Source organism: Eucyclogobius newberryi, unplaced genomic scaffold (genome assembly GCF_026437365.1).
Source record: "Eucyclogobius newberryi isolate DKJ021-1_F unplaced genomic scaffold, fEucNew1.0.hap1 SCAF_17, whole genome shotgun sequence".
NCBI lineage: Eukaryota > Metazoa > Chordata > Actinopteri > Gobiiformes > Gobiidae > Eucyclogobius > Eucyclogobius newberryi.
In genome coordinates this window covers 25,967,821-25,986,814 of record NW_027315801.1, presented here as the reverse complement: position 1 = coordinate 25,986,814, position 18,994 = coordinate 25,967,821, and the positions used below count along the sequence as shown (strand labels likewise).

The window sequence follows — 18,994 nt, the reverse complement described above, 5'->3', positions numbered from 1 at the left end:
AACTCCGTCGTTTCCCAGGCTTTAGCCATTTATCTAACACAAGTGGAAAATTGGAAGTCACAAGTGAAAAGCCACGGGGCGTTGCTCCAATTCTCCTCGCTTCATATTTCTGAAACAAAAACAGGCTATGTGATGTGTTAGCAAATATTTCGAACCTTTTTAATGCATTTTAATGTATGTGTTTTTTGCTGACTTAATTCAGTTCGTATAGATTCATGGTAATATTTGTTTTATATAGGTTTGTTTAGGTGTATAGGCCATTCATATAAACATTATAGGTTAATATCACCTTGTTGGCAGTACCTTTAAAAAAACACTCTTGTCTTCGTGTGTGGCGTGTTGAGTATTACTGTAAAATCAGTATGAAATTGTCAATTTGTTGGTGTCAGCGCCGCGCTCAGTGGGGCCATATGCCACGTTAAGCGACACTATTTTTCAATTCGTTCCTAGTTTCACGGTCCCGCCTCTTTTTCTACCCGCCAGGAAACTCAAAAGCCACAACAAAATTGCAATTGAAGTTGTAGAATGGCCACAAACCCCCTGCGGCAGACTTTCCCCGAGGGCCTTTCCGTTTCACTACGCGGGGCACCGAAGTTAAGGCGTGAAACTTTGACTTTCAAATGGAGGAAACGAGCGCGCGCGGTGCGTGGCCAGGCGGCGGCGGGGCACCTGTCACAGGCTGATGGCACTTTACATCTCACTGCATTGACAGGGCATCCACGCACATTTGGGATTATACCTAAAGCACGCGCCTTCAATGGCATCGCAGAGCCCAAATGCAAATGTATCTGTGGGGATAACAATGATTCCGGACAGCATGCAACAATTTTTACATAATAAAAAAATAAAAATAACACCACAATTAGAATTTATTTAAGACACAAACCAAATTTGACTCTTTGACTTTAGCAGTACAAAATAGAATGATACAAGCATACATTTGCACAGAAACACAAACCTTACAGTCTAGCCTACAGCAAATTAATTGAAATGTTTGTTTTCTGAGTCATATCACAATATCAAACTGTTCATTCTGTATCCAAAGCCTACTTGAACATTAGCAAGCGACACACCAACCTGCAAGCATCCTAGAATGAGTCAATTTAAACAAATAATTATAGCAATACAAAATCATCTGTTGTCCCTTGATCCAAGCAGCAACTCATATATTTTGCCAAAAAGACTATACCATACCCTAAAGGAAAAGTGAGTTAATTGCCTCAAAGTTACTGCTGCTCTTATTGGCTAATTGTTTTAGTGTAACTCTGTATTAAACCCTGAAAGTACTGCTGTGTGTTTTTCCCAGGTTGGAAAAGTATTATCCAACATTTTGGAAGAAAATACCACAAAAGAAAAGAATAAAGACTGGACAGCACGGCCAAAGCATTTAGCGTCTGCAGGTGTTTGCCTCTGTACAGGATGAAGATGGTGGCGAAGACGATCCAAGTCAAAGTCAGCAGAAGAAGACAAAATGTGATGGCTTTGGCTTCATTGTAGTTCTTTGGGAGTTCTTTTGCCATGTACGAGAAGACGAAGCAGAAGAAGCACAGTGCAACGAACAGAATAAGTGAACCACCAAACGCTGCTACGTTCAACTCACAGGCGAGAACAATCTGGTCGGGGTACCATACGGTTTCGTTATAGAGCTTTGGAGGAGAAGATGCAAACGCAATGAGGAACAACAGCGCTTGTATTGAAGTTGCCACAGCGATGATCAACCACTGCCCATGATATTTCATCCACCACCTCTGCACTGACGGGTACGTAGCAGCTATTTTAAAGATGCTTATAATCTGAAAGGAGCGCACAACAAAGCAAGCCAGGCACACCGTGTAGAACAAAAAAAACGGACAGAGCCTCATAATGCAATAAGACTCTTGTGGTTTACCAAAGTAGAAAAACACACTGATGCTGCAGAGACTAAGACAGCCGAGAATCAGGAAGCACATGGGTCCACCGGCAGATCTCACCACTGGAGTGTTGTAGTTCAGGCCGAAGAGCACGGCGGTGAGGAGAGACAGGCCCAAAAAAATCACTGCTCCAGCCATGATCACGATGGCAGCATCATCTTTGAACGACACGAACTCTACCAGTCTGGGGCGACAGGAGGTGCTCGCTGGAGTAGACCATTCTGTTGCTGGGCAGGAGGTACAAGTGTAGGGGTCCACTGAGGACAGAGCAGGTTTTAAATACATTAGTAACAAGGAATCGTGTTGTAATCATGGTCAATATTGTTCATGTTTTTTGTCCCATACCTGTGATGTTGATATAAGTCCCATTAGGACAACCGACACAGATAAAGCAGCATTTATGGATTCCAAGTTGTTGTTTGGCGTAGCCGATAGGGCAGTTCGGGGAGCAGAGGGAAGTTGGCACCTGCACACGATTGTCATGGTCATTAGGTCATTATTTGGTTCATTCCATAGGATTTTGACGCTTTCCTAATGCAATCACCACATGAAATAATCAGTCTTTTCATATTGACATGGTTCTATTTTTGCTGCATATCATTCCTGTTACAATTAATCTGGGCGTCGTCTTTGGACACGCTTCCTGGATTTATAATGTCAAACAAGAGGCACTTACCTGCACTGCACGGTGGCATAGTTTGCAGCTCACATGGCACATAACCTGTGTCACTGCTGTGGGACTGATTATCAGCTTCAACAATTTTCTGAATGTCTCCACCCACTCACTTACTTGTCCATTCGTGTGCCACTGAAACTTTGAGCTGTTGATGTGAAAATCAAAAAACGGGTGGAATTTGTAATAGCCGACTTCTTCCACCTTGTTGTTGTTCCAGAAAATAAAAGAGTAGGATCCAAACTTTGGGTCTCCATTCTCATCAAACTGAATACTCTGGTTTAACAGAGTAAAGTTGGACTTCTTCAGCTCTGTCAGAACCTGGAGAAAGAACAAAACATATTTTGCACAGGAGAATTTCTTTTAAAGGGGGCAAAATGATCTGTTATGTTACACTGGTATTCCCTTATCATTGGTTTATTCAAAGTATTCAAAGTATTTTGATTGACTCATGCATGTTTGAGTAATCCTGTATTTTTCTGCAACTGAGGCTCAAGTGCTTAGAAAATTCTTGTTTTCCCTGCATATCCAGTTGTGATTATTTTAAAAATGAAGACGAGTCACACATTAGGTTTAAAATAATCAACAGACATTTTGTATGTGATACTTCACCACTAGTTTTCCACTTTTTGAGTACGTCTTATGAACTACTTTCACTACTCACTGAACCTTTAATTGACAAAAGTATTCATACTAAATGTGGACATATTCTTAATGTTTGTATACTCACCATGTAGGGGTAAACTGTCATGTTGGTGTTACATTGGCCACTGTCACACTGCAGCAAGTTGTGTAAGGCGTGAGCGATCACATTCACTGCAACGTACACCGGGAAGGAGTAGGTGGGGTCTGCCCCAATAATGTCCTCTGTCCTCAGCCCATCACAGTTACACACCTGGTTACATAATCTCTCTTCACCCACTTCACAATGTGCACGTTCTTTTTTTAACGAGGAAACAAAATAATCAAATCCTTGTATATCTGGCTCTGGCGCAACTATCCCAATCACAGTCCCTATAGAGTCTATGTTTGGCATTTCCATAATCTCCCTGTTGAATGCCCATGCGTCTGTAGCTATCCAAACCATCTTAACTTTGAGACTTAAGGCTTCTTTGATTAACAATTTAGCTTGTCTTGCTAGTGTAAAAACTATAATTACATTGATCCTCTGGTTCTTTATCTGGTTGATTATTTCAGAATAGTTGGTCAGAAGGTCTACTTCCTTGTTGTAAGCCAGGCAGATCTCAGTGCTTTTGATTTGTTTCATAAATAAGTTTGCGCCGTCAGTGCCGTATTCTCCATGGCTGTTGAGGAAAGCAACCCAGTGCCATCTGAAGTGAAGTATGACGGTGACGATGGCTTCGATCGTTATCTGATTTGGAAGCACTGTACGTAGAAGTGTAGGATATTTGGCTTTTTCTGACAAGGTTGAACTTGAGGCTGCATAATTGACCTTGAGAGGAAGAAATCAAGCTATAGTTATGTTAGGGTAGGTTAGCGAGATTATACATTTGTTTGAAAAGCTCACCAAAGGAATAAAGTCCATATCAAAGATTGGTGTGATAGTGCGAGTCTTAGTGCTGGAGTAGGTTCCAACCACGGATATGACTTTGGGCAAACGCAGCCCTTGAGGTCCAGGCCAGGGCTGCACTGACATATTGACTGAGAGGAAGTCAAAGATCCCGGGGAAAATCTTGGTGTCCGAGCAGTGGTCAAAGATCTCGTAGCCCAGAGTGACACCGGGAAGGAGCGTTGTCGAGTTATTGATCTGCTCCACACCAAATCGCATCATCTGAAACCTCCGATAGTCAGACAAGCTGAAGGTCTGTCTGCAGATAAGATTAGTTAGAGGCAAATCGTATTAAAGCCACAAATGCCCACAGACGACTATTAGGAATGTCACAATATCAGATTTCAGTCGTCAGATCACAGTGAGAAGACCTATCGCAATCATTCACGATTAATGACACTTAAACACTTAAAACTTTAATTCCAGACATGTTTCATTCACTGTCAGTCTGGCATGCATAACCGGAGCACTCAAGAGCTGTAAGTATGAGAGAGCCATTGTCTTGCCAGATACATTGGTCGTTTGATTCTTTACCTTTGCCCATTTTGTTGTGAAAACATCAACGTTTAAAAAACTACATTAATCTCATATTATATATGGGTTTTATCTAACACAGCATTCTGATCCAAATGAACAGTTTTCTTCCGAGCATTTTAAATCCTATGTGAGTAATGAAAGTAGAATACTCACTGTGAGCAGTTGATAGCTTCAGGTGTGTGTTGAGAAACCTCCTCAATCGTGTCATGAATGTCAAAAAGTCCTCCAATCAGAAAATCCCCTGCTAGACTAAAATCAGAGTCAGCGACAGTGCACTGACAGACTGAAGCTAGAATATGATCCATAAATAACAGAGAAAATATGAGAGGATTCATTGTCGATGGTTTAGTGTGAATGGCAGTGAACTCAACTGACTCTAGTTTTTTTATGTATCTCTATAGAGGTCAGCTGTATTAACAATTTACAAATCAGTATGCAAAAGTAGGGCCTGTGAGCTCAGTTTGACAAATTAATCGCTTGACTCATGCAAATCCAGCAATTTCCAAAACTAAAACAGTGAAACGTGAGACTTAAAGGCATCACCTGTATTTAACGTTGTCATATTTCCATTTAAATCTTTTGTTTTAAATGAATGTAGATATTTGATGATTGTGGATTTAATAAGAGTCAGTGATAGTGTTTCTTTTTTAGACCACTATTCATGAATAATAAGCTAAAAAATGATGAACCTGATTAATATTTACATCATTTGGGAATTCGAAATGCATGTTAATCCTATACATTCATGTTAAAACACAAAGAAAGAAGCTGATTTTCACACTCGCCTGGATATGGCATAATGTTTGTTTTAATCCCAAACCAGTCTAATTTGTTTGTGGTGAGTTGTTACTTTCCCTTTCAAATAAGCACTTTTAAACGTCATTCGAAAGACTCATTTGTCATCAGTGGGCAGTGATACATTTGCAAAGCGCACCAGAATTTGAATCCAGGTGAACCAGAAAAGGAAAGGTAAGAGGGAGGAGTCACTGTGGCTCAGGTCTCTGATCCAAGCTATTTCTTTTTGGAGATACAGACAATAACCTCATTCAATACAATACTGAGACATGCACATCAAAAGTCTGATCATTATCATTATCCTGGAGATTAGATTAATTAAATGTGATGTGAATGTTCATGTGATGTGCGTAATCTGATTTTTTTTCTGATTGTAATGCAAAAATGGGCAAACGACTGTGGCAAAGAAAGTGTTATGTTAAAATTAATTGCACTTTGTCTTAAATGACACATGTTTACAATGATCAGATTAATTTTATGCATGTAAACACATCAAAAATCAGATCTTAATTTTGAGTTATCTGATTATGTGTGTCCATTTATGTGAGAAACATGGACACACTGTGGACATTCAAATTCAGGTGCAGTCGTGTGTGAACTTGTTTGCAACTGTGTGTTCACTTCACATTTCTATGGCCATTATTGTCATCAAACTGATAATAAAAGCATTGATGCAATGTTCCGTGCTATCTGTGTACTTTTGATAAGATAATAATATATAATTTGCAATATAAAAAAAAAAACACACGACAAGACACAATATCATCACAATTTAATTAGCTACATGTACAGATATTACCACACACAGACTTTATTTGGTAAACTGATAATGGAAATACATTTGTATACTAAATTATTATTGCATCATTGAAATACCGCAAAGTGAAAATGTATACGTAAGGAATAATACATGAAACATACCCACAACCAAGTTCTATTGGAAGGACAATTACATCATATAAACAAAAATGCAACTGTCCTAACAAGTTATGCATTATTTAGGTAATTAATTGCAGCAGTAAAATAAACAGTAACATCCTGTATATCAACATATGATGGCTTCTACCTGTAGTTCATCCCACTATTGACTCATAGTTTTGGTGTAACTTTGAATGAGTCCCTGAAAATATTTCGATGTGTTTCTCTGGGGCTGCAACAGAATGATGTAACATTTGGGAATGAAATACCACAAGAGGAAAGAGTATAGGCTGGAGAGGACTGCCATGGCATTCAGAGGTTCAATGTACTTGCCATTGTTAAGGATGAACTGTGTGGCAAATGCAACCCACGTGAAAATAATCAGAAGAAGACAGAACGTTATGGATTTGGCCTCGTTGTAATTCTTTGGCAGATCTTTCCCCATGTAAGAGAAAGTAAAACAAAGCCAGCATAAAACCAGCAGTAAAATGCCAGAAGCTAAATAGGCAATGAAATCTCCACTGCAGCTGAGAATGATTTTAGACTGGTCCCATTCGTAGTCACTAGAAGGCGCTGGGGTCGAGAGGGAATACTCCAGACAAAGCATTGCCGTCTGGACTACAAAAGCCGCTATTATGACCAGCCATTGTCCGTGATACTTCATCCACCAGCGCTGCACTGAAGGGTATTTGGCACCAATTTTGAAAATGCAGACAATTTGAAAGGAGCGCACCACAAAACAGGCCAGGCACACAGTGAAGAATATTAAAAACGGGAAAAACCTCAACATACAAGAAGCAAAAGTGGGTTCACCAAAGTAGAAAAACACACTGATGCTGCTCAGACAGAGGCAGCCGAGAATCAGGAAGCACATGGGTCCACCGGCAGATTTCACCACTGGAGTGTTGTAGTTCAGGCCGAAGAGCACAGCGGTGAGGACGGACAGGCCCACCAGAACCACTGTCCCGCACATGATCACTATAGGGACTGCACCCTCGAACGGGACGAACTCGACTGAGCGCTGGTTGCATGAGGTGCTGCGTTCAGGTGCCCACTCAGACACACCACAGGCCTGGCAGCTGAACGCATCATCTACAATCATGCAGGACACGGATTACTTTATAGACACTTTTAAAGTTTAATGTTACAATTATTGTGAGAAGAAACATGATAAGTCACACCATAAACAACAGGGAAATCTTGAATCCTCTTTTCATTCCCCGTGTCTTACCATATCTTACCATTTGTGACCAGCTTTATGATTTCAAGCTTTCGGAATGATAAAATAACATTTATGTGATAAAGCACTTTAAATTTAGGTTTACCTTTTTGGAATCTAGATAGATTGGACATTACACATTTTTGCTTTTAAAAAGGTGAAGATGAGTCTTAAATAATCACGTTATATTAACCAAATAATCTTGACATTATGTACATTCTTTTTGCTTTTCATTGTCTTCTCAAGCTGGTGCAGTCAAACACCCACTAATGTGATGGTTGGTGGTTTGATCCCTGCTGCGGTCTCCTCAGGCAAAACACATCTTTGTGTGTTAATGTGTGTTTGCGATTGTCATGGATGAATGTTTCCTTCACGTAAAGTGGTTATGGTGCTGAAGGAAAGCTATCAGCCACATCTGCGATTCACTGACACAACCGTGATCACTAATCTGAGTTGGTGTTCACATGTAGCATTGTGGGGGATTCAATGTCAAGAACTCAGCAACGGACCTTCCCGTTACAGGTTGAACATTTAGAAAAACTGAGACATTGTTCTTAATTTGGATTGAGCCCAGTGTTCATGTTGATGGTTTTGCTGGTATTGATGAGGATGTCAGAATTTTATGTAATCAGAGACTGAATGTAAAAAATACTATTATTAATCACTGTACATTTGACAGCAGATACTAAAAAGTAGCTATAGCTTCCTTGCCAGAATCCAGTTACAGTTTGTCTCTCTTTGGGCTAGAGATTTATCTATATTAAACAACGTCTTATACATTTATTATTTTTACCTGTGACATTTATGTAGGTTCCATTGGGGCAGACGTGACAAGTGAAGCAGCACTTGTGGATCCCTTCTTGTTTTTTAGTGTATCCCACGGGACACTCTACAGAGCACCGTGAAATAGGTGTCTGCATCAGAAAAACAAGTCATATCAATTCATGTCGGTGTAATCCCTCATTCGTCCAGGCGTGTTCCATAGTAGAAAAAGCTTCAGTTGTAGTCATCTGGACTCAGTTTGACTCAAACTGAGTCCAGATGACTACAACTGAAGCTTTTTCTACCATATCAATTCATGTTATTTGCGTCACATTTTGTTGGATGTTGTCATTTCTTAAACAGTAATAAACACATTATGCGTCCCAAATACTTACTTTTCCGTCTGTGTACCACTTTACTTTGGTTGTGTTAATGTAGAATTTGACAGATGGGTAAAAGCTGTAAAAGCCGACTTCCTCAGCATCTCCACTGCTGCTCCAGAACACAATATTGTAGAAGCCAAACTTTGGGTCATAATGCTCATCAAACTGAATGACGTCTTCTAAAAGGGAGAAATTGGACTTCCTCAGCTGGGACAAAACCTTGGACAGACAGACACATCGAGAACGATTAGCTTTAAAACGAGCGGCTGCAGAACATGAAGCATAACATGCGGCGAATGGGGTGAAGTCGAACATCTTGTGTCGTTTGCTAACCTCACAGTGGCGCACGGTCGTGTTCTTTTGGCACGCGCCGCTTCCACATTGCAGCCTGTCGTGTAAGGCGTGAGCGATGGCGTAGACGGCGGTGTAGACGTTGTAAGAATAGGACGGGTCTGACAAAAGGACGTCTTCCGGAGTCACGCCTTCACAATCGCGACAGTCCTGGTTGCACAGCTCTCCTGGTTCCCTCTCGCACGGTCTGACGGTTGAATAGATAAACTCATCGAAGCCTGGTATACGCACCGTTCGCTGGGAAACTCCTAACACCGTCCCAACATTCTCAATCCCCTCCATCTTGGGAAGTTTCTTATTCAAAGACCAGGCGTCCACCGCTATCCACACCTTCTTTGAGACGTTAACGTGTATCGCTTCTCCGATTACATACTGTGCAGTTTCCTCGCCCACAAACACAACAATAACGTTCACTCTACTTGTCTCTATTTGCGTCATCGTTCGGGATACGTTCGTGTTGAAATTGACCTCTTCGTTGTAAGCCAGGCAAATGTCGGTATCCTCTATCCTCTTCCTGAAGAGCGCCTGGCCGTCCTTGCCATAGGCATCGTCGCTGTATAAGAAAGCCACCCAGGACCATTTGAAATAGAGCAAAATGTTCACTATCACATCCACCAGATCACGATTAGAATGCACGGTCCGGAGGAATGAGGGGAATCGAGATTTTTCGGAAAAGACGGAACTTCCTGCTCCATAACTGATCTATGGGCAGAAGAGAAAGGGAATGAATTGGTTAACAAATGTAAGCAAGAAGATAATGTATGTATTTTATGTATTGTGTGCAGGGGTGGAAAGTGACAAAGTACAAAAGTAAAAGCACAGTACTAGTATAAGTATATATTATTAAGTATATTAATCAGGCATCTGTACTTACTAAAGTCCATTTTACAGTGGATACATTAACTTTTATTCACTACATTTGACTGCAAGTATGTGTACTTTTTACTCTTGAACAACCAGGATGATGAATTACATTTTTAATTCATCATCCTGGTTGTTCAGGAGTAAAAATTAAAAGCCTTGGTTTTATTTTCTTTTTCTGTAAAATGTATTGAGTCGTCTTGGGATTCTTGTATGTTATTGTTTAAGAAGTTTAGGCTACATTTGACTCTTTTATCATTTTACATAGTTCACTAGTTTAACTTAAGTATTTTTTTTGGTGATACGTTTAACCTTCTGTATCTGTACTTTTACTTAAGTAACTAAATTGAGTACTTCTTCCACCACTGATTGTAAGTGATCATTAATGTCAAAAGTCACTATTTCACATGTATTCATTTCTCGCTGCTATTAAATGTGAATTACTTGAGGTGTGTTATTATTATAGAATAAGAGAACCCCCCCCCAAGTTATCTATTTTCTATTATTATACTTCCGTGCCTAATCTGTTTCTGTACCTAATCTGTGTAACAACAAAGGAATTTCCCCATTCCCCAAATAAAGGTTATCTTATCTTATCCTTAATCTTATCTTATCTTATCTTATCTTATCTTACTAAAGGTACAAAGTTCATCATGAGCAGAGGGGCGATGGCATCTGTGTCAGAGCTGGAGAAAGGGCCGACCACAGCCACGATGTCGGACAGGCCGTGGGTGAGGTGGAACCAGGGATGCACTTCTTTGTTCTGCGAGATGAACTTGAAAATGCTCGGGAAGTTGTCCGTGCTGGAGCAGTGGTCGAATATCTCGTATCCCAGAGTGACATTGGGCAGGAGAGTCGAGGAGTTGTTGATTTCTTCAACGGCAAAACGCATGGTCTGAAACCTCCGGTAGCTCGGCAGAACAAAATGGTGACTGTTGGAAATATAATATGAAATAAATAATAGATATACATCATAAATTAGTATTTGAATCTCACAGGTCTGGGGGGGTTACTGTTGTTGGGGAAATACACAGCTTTACCCCAGATGGAAAGTAAATAGCAGTGGAGGAAGAAGTACTACATTTTGTACAATACAGATGCAGAAGCAAAAAAAAGATACTCAAGTAAAAGTGTAAGAAGAACATTAAAAAATCGACTTTAAGCAGAAGATTTGAAGTATTTAAATAACATTGTACTTTGTCAGATTTTTAAACCTGTTAAAGTGTTAAATGTGGTTATTTTTATGGTAAATAAAGGTCAATTCAATTATAGTTGTTCGTTTCTCATGTGAATTCTATGTGTATATTTATGTTTGCTCAAAGCTCGGGCTTGAACTCACAAACTTTATGCAACATATTGCCATGAACGTGCTGAAAATAACCCCTCAAATAATTAAAAGCACTTTATAGTCCAGTTAAAAACATGTAGTGAAGTGGAAAGAAAAGACTGCTGTAAATTGTCATAAAGTAAAAGTAAAAAGTATGCACGGTACAAATTAAGTACAGATCCCCAAATTGTTTACTTAAGTACAGTACTTTCACCTTTTTACTTTGTTCCACCACTTGTAAATAGACATGTTTCTACAAGTGATTAGAAAATGATTGTAGAATATGATTGTGTAAATTTAATTAAACTAAATTATATATATCAGCTACTCTTCCTTGGATCATTTTTATTATTGTACACAAATATTTAAACGTGCAATCATTTTAAATAAATACAGTCAATTATTGATTTATTTTTTACACAAATACACCCAACCTTCTACTTAATTCCAGGTTGAATACAGTATAAAGAAATGCAAGAAACAACAGTAATGTGTTACCTTCCCATACCAAATACATCTAGAAACATTATGAGTTCATGTAAATTCAAAAGTTGTTTATAATAATGCATTTTGAGTTTGCTCTACTTTGTTCTTGTTGTTGCTGTTGCTTGTTGTATCTATTTTTTTTCATTTTTTTCCCCACATTTTCACACTTTTAAATTAGATAGAACAAACCATTATTCTCTTCAGTTGTTGAAAGGAAATATAAAGTAAATTTGTACAGATATCCTGAGCGGACTCACCTGGAGCAGTGGACAGCTTCAGGCCAGTCGTGAGCCGAGGCTGAAATGACGTAGTGAATGTCAAACAGCCCACCCAACACAAAATCTCCACTCTGTCGAAACTCTGACTCAGCCACTGTGCACTGAGAGGAAACCAAATTTAGACACGTTTTCAGCAAAAACATAACTGTGCATGGATGTTTCATTGTTGTATTTTGAGGCGGACAGTGACAAATGAAAATGAAGCTGATTCGTACAATCAAAGTGTGGTGTACAGTAGCCAAGAGATCATTTCCATATATAATGCATGGCTGGGTCCATTATAAATCGTCCACATTTACAAATCAAAACTCCACTTGGCGTGCATGTGTTGGTCGCAGTAGAAATTATGAACACAATAGCAACAGTAGAATAGTGTCGGATGTAGGCCTACTTGCAGTGGTAAAAGGAGCAATAGTATTTTTGGTCATTTTTTGTGAAGTTGAGTGGGATAGCTGATGTACATGGGCTGGATGGAGGACTGTACCCATTTATGTTGGAATATTGTAAACCTAGTATGTTAATTAGCATCTAGTTAGACGTTAATATGTGTACCCTAAAATAAAGTGTTACTAAATATATATATCAATAATAAGGTAAATGGTCACAATCATATATCGCTTTTCTACCTTCAAGGCACTCAAACCGCTTTACATCAAGGAACCTTTCACTCTTTCACATACATATTTACACACCAGTTGTTCACAGACACTGGAGGCGGGTTAAGTGTCCTGCCCAAGGGCACAACGCCCTCTAGAGGTTGTTGGATGTGATACATATGAATAGATGGTGGGGAAAATGTCAGGACAAACTTTTGCCTATATGTAAATGATTGTTGCCTGTTTCATTTGAGTTTAATGCAAATAAATACAAATCCATACGTTGTGAAGCGTGCATCCTTTTTCAAATAAGTTCTGCATTTGGCCTACACCAAAACCAGAGTAAACAGGCAACTTCTTTGTCTCAAACAAGGCACCGGCTGTACTTCAAAAAATATTATTCAGCCGTAGTGAGAGCAGTTGATACTCATAATATTAGGATTAATCTTAATTTGTCTTAATCTACGTTACACTTATTTCTACTTTATGCCCGTATGTGACATGATCTCTAACCAAACATCACATACAAATTTTATTTATGAACTATTATGTGAAGAGTATAATTTCAACAGTAAAGACTACTAATTTAATTTTTAAGAGATTTACTATCAATGCGTTGAAATGTGTTGTAACAGCATATTAATGACAATTCGGTTAGTTTATTTATATTGTTTATTTAATTAACAGAAATGTACACGAAATATACAAAAAAGTAAAACAACAAACTTTATAACAGCAAAATTATATGTCAATTCATTAAAAAATATTCATCCATCATCCCTTGTTTACTGATAAATAGTGCAAAGCATCAGTTTCAGTTTTAATCTATAATTTTAATGTATTATTGATAAATAGCCACAGCAAAGAAACAAATAACACAACAAAGATAAAAAATAAATAAGATGTGAAATCAAGCCACTGCCAGTATGCTTCAGAATAGTCCTTGTACAGTTGAGTTTATTATTGGGTTAATTCAGAGCTTGCAGCTTATATAGCTTTTTTCTGTAATTAAAACTGCCGAACTGTCTACTGAGTAAAGACAATGGTAGGAGACAGAAAAAACAAACAGACAGACAGACAAACAAACAAACAAACAAACAAACAAACAAACAAACGTAAAATGTACTTATAACAAAGCTTAAATTGTGATGATTCCTTTTTTTTTTTTTTTTTTTTCATTTTCTTTTCACAGAGCAGTGGTAGCAAACTGGTGTGTCACTCACATTACTACTTGTGTGTTTGTGTATATGCTTTGGTGAGCCCCTGAAAGTACTGCAGCGTATTTTTTTCTGCCTGAAAAATTATGATGAAACTTTTTGGACAGAAATAGCCCAAATGGGCAATGTAGAGAGACGCCAGCATTGCCACAGCATTCATTGTCTGAATGTGCTTCCCCCTGAAAAAGTATAAGACGGGGAAGACGATGCAAGGAAAAATGAACAGAAGAAGACAAAACAAGATTGATTTGGATTCTTTGTAGTTCTCTGGCAGGTCTTTTCCCATGTACGAGATGACCAAGCAAATTAAGCCGAGTAGCAAGAGCCATGCATAATAGGCTCTGTGCACGTAATTACCAATGCAACAGCCGAGAATAATTTTGTCTTCGTGCGACGTGTCACTGCAAGGCCAAGGAGGGTCGTAAGTGTGCGCAATGAGAATTATAATCCCTTCTATCATAAATATGGTCAAAACCACCAGCCACGGTCCGTGACATTTTAGCCACAGTTTGTGCAGTGAGGGGTAACGAGCACCTATTTTAAAGATGTAGACGATTTGAAAGGAGCGCACCAGAAAACACGCCAGGCAAATGGTGAAGAACAATGGAAATAGTACAAAACTCACTGTACAAGAAGTAAAAGTGGGTTTACCAAAGAAGAAAAACACACTGATGCTGCTCAGACAGAGGCAGCCGAGAATCAGGAAGCACATGGGTCCACCGGCAGATTTCACCACTGGAGTGTTGTAGTTCAGGCCGAAGAGCACAGCGGTGAGGACAGACAGGACCAGAAAAAACACTGTCCCGCACATGATCACTATAGCGACTGGATCCTCGAACGGGATGAACTCCACTGAGCGCTGGATGCATGAGGTGCTGTGTTCAGGCGCCCACTCAGACTCACCACAGGGCAGACGTCTGTATGGGTCCCCTGTGAATAACCAACCAAAAAGTAAAAATACAAACAATTGAATGAGCAATATAACAATAACATATTTAATAACTAGACACTAGTGCAATGGCTGTGCAATCCACCATATTACAAAAAGTGTAAGAAAGAGACACAGCTTTCAGATAAAGAGCAAATGCAAACTGTATTAGAGTCACTCAATAATAGAACATGTCGGTGCTTAATATGTAAAATGGCGATTATAAGTAGAGTTGGGAAATATGGTGATCTGATTGTGAAACCGCCATATCTCCAAATAAACTCTTTTCCTCACACTCTTTCTATTGTTCAGCCTCTGTCAAGCTCTGAGCAAGTGAAGGGTGAACTCTATGAAGAAAGATTACACTATATTGAATTGTGATCAAATCGAAATAGTGATATACATTTTTTCATGTAATCCTTCATTCGACCAGGAGTGTTCCATTGTAGAAAAACACTCTGGACACTGGTATTGAAAACAATATTTGATGTTTTTTGCTCTTCTTATGCTGTGCTTCCTGTGTATTCTGTGTAAAATCCATCGCAGAATATTGTGACTTTCAATTTACTAATTTACTGTTCTGTCTGCATCTAAGATTGAACTGAAGATGATGATGTTGCCAAGTCATATTCTAAAACAAAACACAGACATCACATACCTGAAATTTAGTTGGATTCTTCATTTTGGCATCCGACACATTTAAAAGAGCATTTGTGAACTCCCTCAGGACTCTTCCGATATCCGGGCTGACACTTTTGCGAGCACAGAGACGAGGGAACCTGCTCCGTAAACATATTAAGCCATAATAAGTTGTACTGGACCTGCATGTGCTTTTCTAAAATGTATGCCGAGTGAAAAGAAACATACTTGTCCTTTTGTGTGCCATTGTATTTTGGATTCATTGATGGACAAATGTGGAGCGGACTGAAAAGTGTAGAGTCCGACTGTCTCTGCCTCTCCACTGCTGTTCCAGGTGATGATATTGAAGTGTCCAAACCTCGGACCACCGTTTTGGTCAAACTGAATGGTGTGGTTCAGGAGCGTGAACTTTGTCTTCTTCAGCTCAGACAGGATCTGAGAGAAAGGCACTCAAACATCAAGAATCTGACCACTGTGATATTATGTTGCAATGCTCACGTAGATGATAATACAAACCCCTAAATTATGACCTAATGTGAAGGTCAAAAATATAGGCTAAATAACAATGTCTGTGCTCTATCATTAATATCTCTACGAAAAACGGCTAAAACAGCTGGTTCTATTCAATTTCTCAAATCATACTCACCATATGAGGAAATAGAGTGATGTTTTTGTTGCACTTTTCATCTCCACATTGTAGCGTGTTGTTTAGGGCGTGGCAGATGGCGTAGATTGCTGCATAGACAGGGAAATTGAAAGAGTTCTCTGCACTTGAAATGTCTCCTGGGCTCAAGTCACTGCAGTTACAAAACTGGTTACAAAACTCCCCAGGCTGATTTACTATTTGTAAAGTGCTTATAAACTCATGAAAACCAGGTATGGTAATCACTGGCTCTGCAACCCCAAGTACTGTCCCGATACTTCTGATACCTGGCATTTTGGGAAGTTTTTTATTTAACGCCCAAGAATCCACCGCTATCCACGTCTTGTTGGTGACATTCATTTCAATAGCTGCTGGGATAAGTTTTTCAACTGTCCATTCAGCAGCAAAAACTATGATGACTTGTATCCTTTGATTCTCTATCTGCTGGAAAACTTGGTGGTACTTTGTGTTTTCATCCAGTTTTCTGGTGTAGGCCATGCAGATGTCTGTGTCCTGAATCATCTTCATGAACACAGTGCGACCATCGTTGCCGTAATCGTCATCAACGTTGAGGAAAGCCACCCAATACCATTTGAAGTACAGCAACATTTGGACTATAACTTCAACCACGTCCTTATTGGGATGGACAGTTCGGAGAAAAGATGGGTAAATATGTTTTAGGGAAAATATAGAACTGGACGCTCCATAACTGATCTGAAAAATAACAAAAAGTTGTTAGAGACTGAATGTTACCAAATTAAGTTGCAGTGGTAGAAAGTAATAAAAGTACAATCTTTAGTATTTTTTTTTTAAATTAGACAATTTTTACTTCACTACATTTGAGAGCAGGTACTTTCAACTCCTTTGAACAGGAGTAAAAAGTAAAAAATACTTTTGTTTACGGTTTGAGTCGGCCTGAAATGAGTGGGACGTTATTAGTAGCACGTCCATTGATTGATTGATTCATTGATTTAACCTCCAAATTTGAGCAAACAAATATATACAGAACAAAAATTTAAACATCTAGAGAAATTAGGATATTGATTCACTGTTTCTGTTGAACCAAAGCAGCACATTTTAGAAATGAAACTAAACAGGTTTGTCAAACTAGCAGGAATTAAGGTTCTGCTATGTTTTTGAAGATGGAAACATGTTGTAACATGGTTAAAACTCCTAAAAGACATCTTCACATAATATGTGTCCTTTAACAAATATTCCAGAAGCTTAAAGTAACTCAAGCGTCACAGTCACTTTTAACATATACTGTAGTGAATCTACCATAGGAATAAGGTGTGTCATAAACACTGGAGCCACAGTTCTGGTTACAGCGCTCGTGAAGGCGCCGACCACTGCAATGATTTTGGAGGAGTTGTGGCGTGCTGTGGTCCAGGGGTTGATGGGATCTTTGCCTGAGAGAAGGTGGAAAATGCCCGGAAGGTTCTGCGTGTCTGAGCAATGGTCAAAGATGTTAAAGCCCAACGTGACACCGGGCAGGAGGCTGCTGGAGTTGTTGATCTCTTCAATGGCGAATCTCATCAGCTGCAACCGGCGGTAACTCGACACGTAAAACTCCTTACTGGAAAAATACAGAACAAAGATGTGAAACAAATGACTTGCAATAAATTAAGCTGTGAAAATAGTTATTCTGTGTTTGGGGCCAGAATGTCTTCAAATGTGACCTGGATCTGATTATTTCATGTCAGTGTGAACAGTCCAAATCAGATTTGTTTCTCAAACCTGACCCAGGCCACTTTCATATGTAGTAATAAATCAGATTCACTTCTACAACACTGAAATTAAAGAGCTAAATCTTTCATTGGAGATTAAACACAACTAAAATATAAAAAGCAGACCATAGAAACTAGAAAGTGCAAAAAAGTTAATTGGTATTACAGAACAAGTGACATAGGATAGGATATCAACAAAATGTAAATAAAAAATACATGCAAACCAACAAAAAGTTAGAGATGGACAATGTTGTGGCTGCTGCTCCTGCTTTTATTACTACAGCTTGTACCACACCTATAACTCTAACAGAAACATTCATTATAATTGAATGAGCAATACATAGTTTTATTTATATTGCTAAAAGGAGCTGCTTTCTTTGCTTTTTCACTCACCTAGAGCACTGCACGACTTGTGGTGTAGAAAAGCTTTGGGGCTGGTCGTCCTGATGGATGTTAAAAATTCCCCCAATCACAACGTCTCCTTCTTGGTGGAATTCAGATGCCCTTACGCTGCCTCCTCCAAACAAAACACACTCAAGAAACACAAGCATGAAACACCGCTCCATTTTTCACTTATTGCAGGGTGTTCAGGAAGTAGAAATGTTCTATAATGACATGGTCACGATCATTTCCCTCTGACTCAAAGAGGCAGAGCTTGTGCGTTTTAGGAAAATCGTCACCGGAAAAATTCCCAAAAAAGTACCTTATGCAAAAATCTCATGAGAAACTTTCTCAACCAGAATTTCCTACTTTAATCATATCATTCATTTGTCATGTCACACTTAAACTATGTTGTTGAAGTGTGGGGAAACTGTTAAAGGAATTATTTACTGCCTTTAATTCGACTACAGAAAAGGGCTCTTAATGTCCTTTAGAATGACCACACAAATCCCTTGTCTGTAAAATAAGCAGTTTTGAAATTGAATGATGTTGCAAACTTTAAAACCACTCAGCTTATGTTCAGGGCATCAACACACACTCTTCCAGCCAATTTAGAGAGTCTATTTCAAGACAGAGATGGTCATCATGAATATAAACTCACAGGAGAAAATAAGTTATATAAACCTAGTTAAAATTACTTTAAAATCATGTGTCTCACGTCGTGGAGTCATTCTCTGGAACAGAGTATCACATGAAATAAAATCCTAAACAAACCTAGTCCAAAAAGTATTTA

General features: G+C 39.0%; 2 protein-coding genes and 1 pseudogene across 2 annotated transcripts; all 3 read right to left on the bottom strand.

The window, feature by feature from the left end:
* Positions 1-1,238: 1,238 nt before the first annotated feature.
* On the bottom strand, positions 1,239-5,025 carry LOC140363598 (taste receptor type 1 member 1-like). Its single transcript, XM_072450232.1, has 6 exons — positions 4,844-5,025; positions 4,112-4,412; positions 3,314-4,036; positions 2,701-2,904; positions 2,256-2,376; positions 1,239-2,167 (listed from the first exon to the last, which is right to left on the bottom strand). The coding sequence occupies exons 1-6, from the start codon at positions 5,023-5,025 to the stop codon at positions 1,239-1,241; spliced, it is 2,460 nt and encodes an 819-aa protein (XP_072306333.1).
* Positions 5,026-6,566: 1,541 nt separating this feature from the next.
* On the bottom strand, positions 6,567-12,234 carry LOC140362457 (taste receptor type 1 member 1-like). Its single transcript, XM_072448559.1, has 6 exons — positions 12,050-12,234; positions 10,614-10,911; positions 9,101-9,820; positions 8,780-8,986; positions 8,416-8,536; positions 6,567-7,495 (listed from the first exon to the last, which is right to left on the bottom strand). Exons 1-6 carry the CDS (start codon positions 12,232-12,234, stop codon positions 6,567-6,569), a joined length of 2,460 nt encoding a protein of 819 aa, XP_072304660.1.
* Positions 12,235-13,893: 1,659 nt separating this feature from the next.
* LOC140363597 (taste receptor type 1 member 1-like) lies at positions 13,894-18,383 on the bottom strand (annotated as a pseudogene).
* Between the last annotated feature and the right edge of the window lie 611 nt (positions 18,384-18,994).

Bases quoted from the DNA above. Each gene is read 5' to 3' on its own strand.
- LOC140363598 (XM_072450232.1), bottom strand. From the start codon at position 5,025: ATGAATCCTCTCATATTTTCTCTGTTATTTATGGATCATATTCTAGCT. The intron at 4,413-4,843 runs GTGAGTATTCTA...TCTTATCTGCAG, and splicing joins GAAGCTATCAACTGCTCACA to ACAGACCTTCAGCTTGTCTG. The intron at 2,905-3,313 runs GTGAGTATACAA...TTCTTTCTCCAG, and splicing joins TGACAGTTTACCCCTACATG to GTTCTGACAGAGCTGAAGAA.
- LOC140362457 (XM_072448559.1), bottom strand. From the start codon at position 12,234: ATGAAACATCCATGCACAGTTATGTTTTTGCTGAAAACGTGTCTAAAT. The intron at 8,987-9,100 runs GTTAGCAAACGA...TGTCTGTCCAAG, and splicing joins CGACCGTGCGCCACTGTGAG to GTTTTGTCCCAGCTGAGGAA. The intron at 7,496-8,415 runs GTAAAAATAATA...GCATGATTGTAG, and splicing joins AACCTACATAAATGTCACAG to ATGATGCGTTCAGCTGCCAG.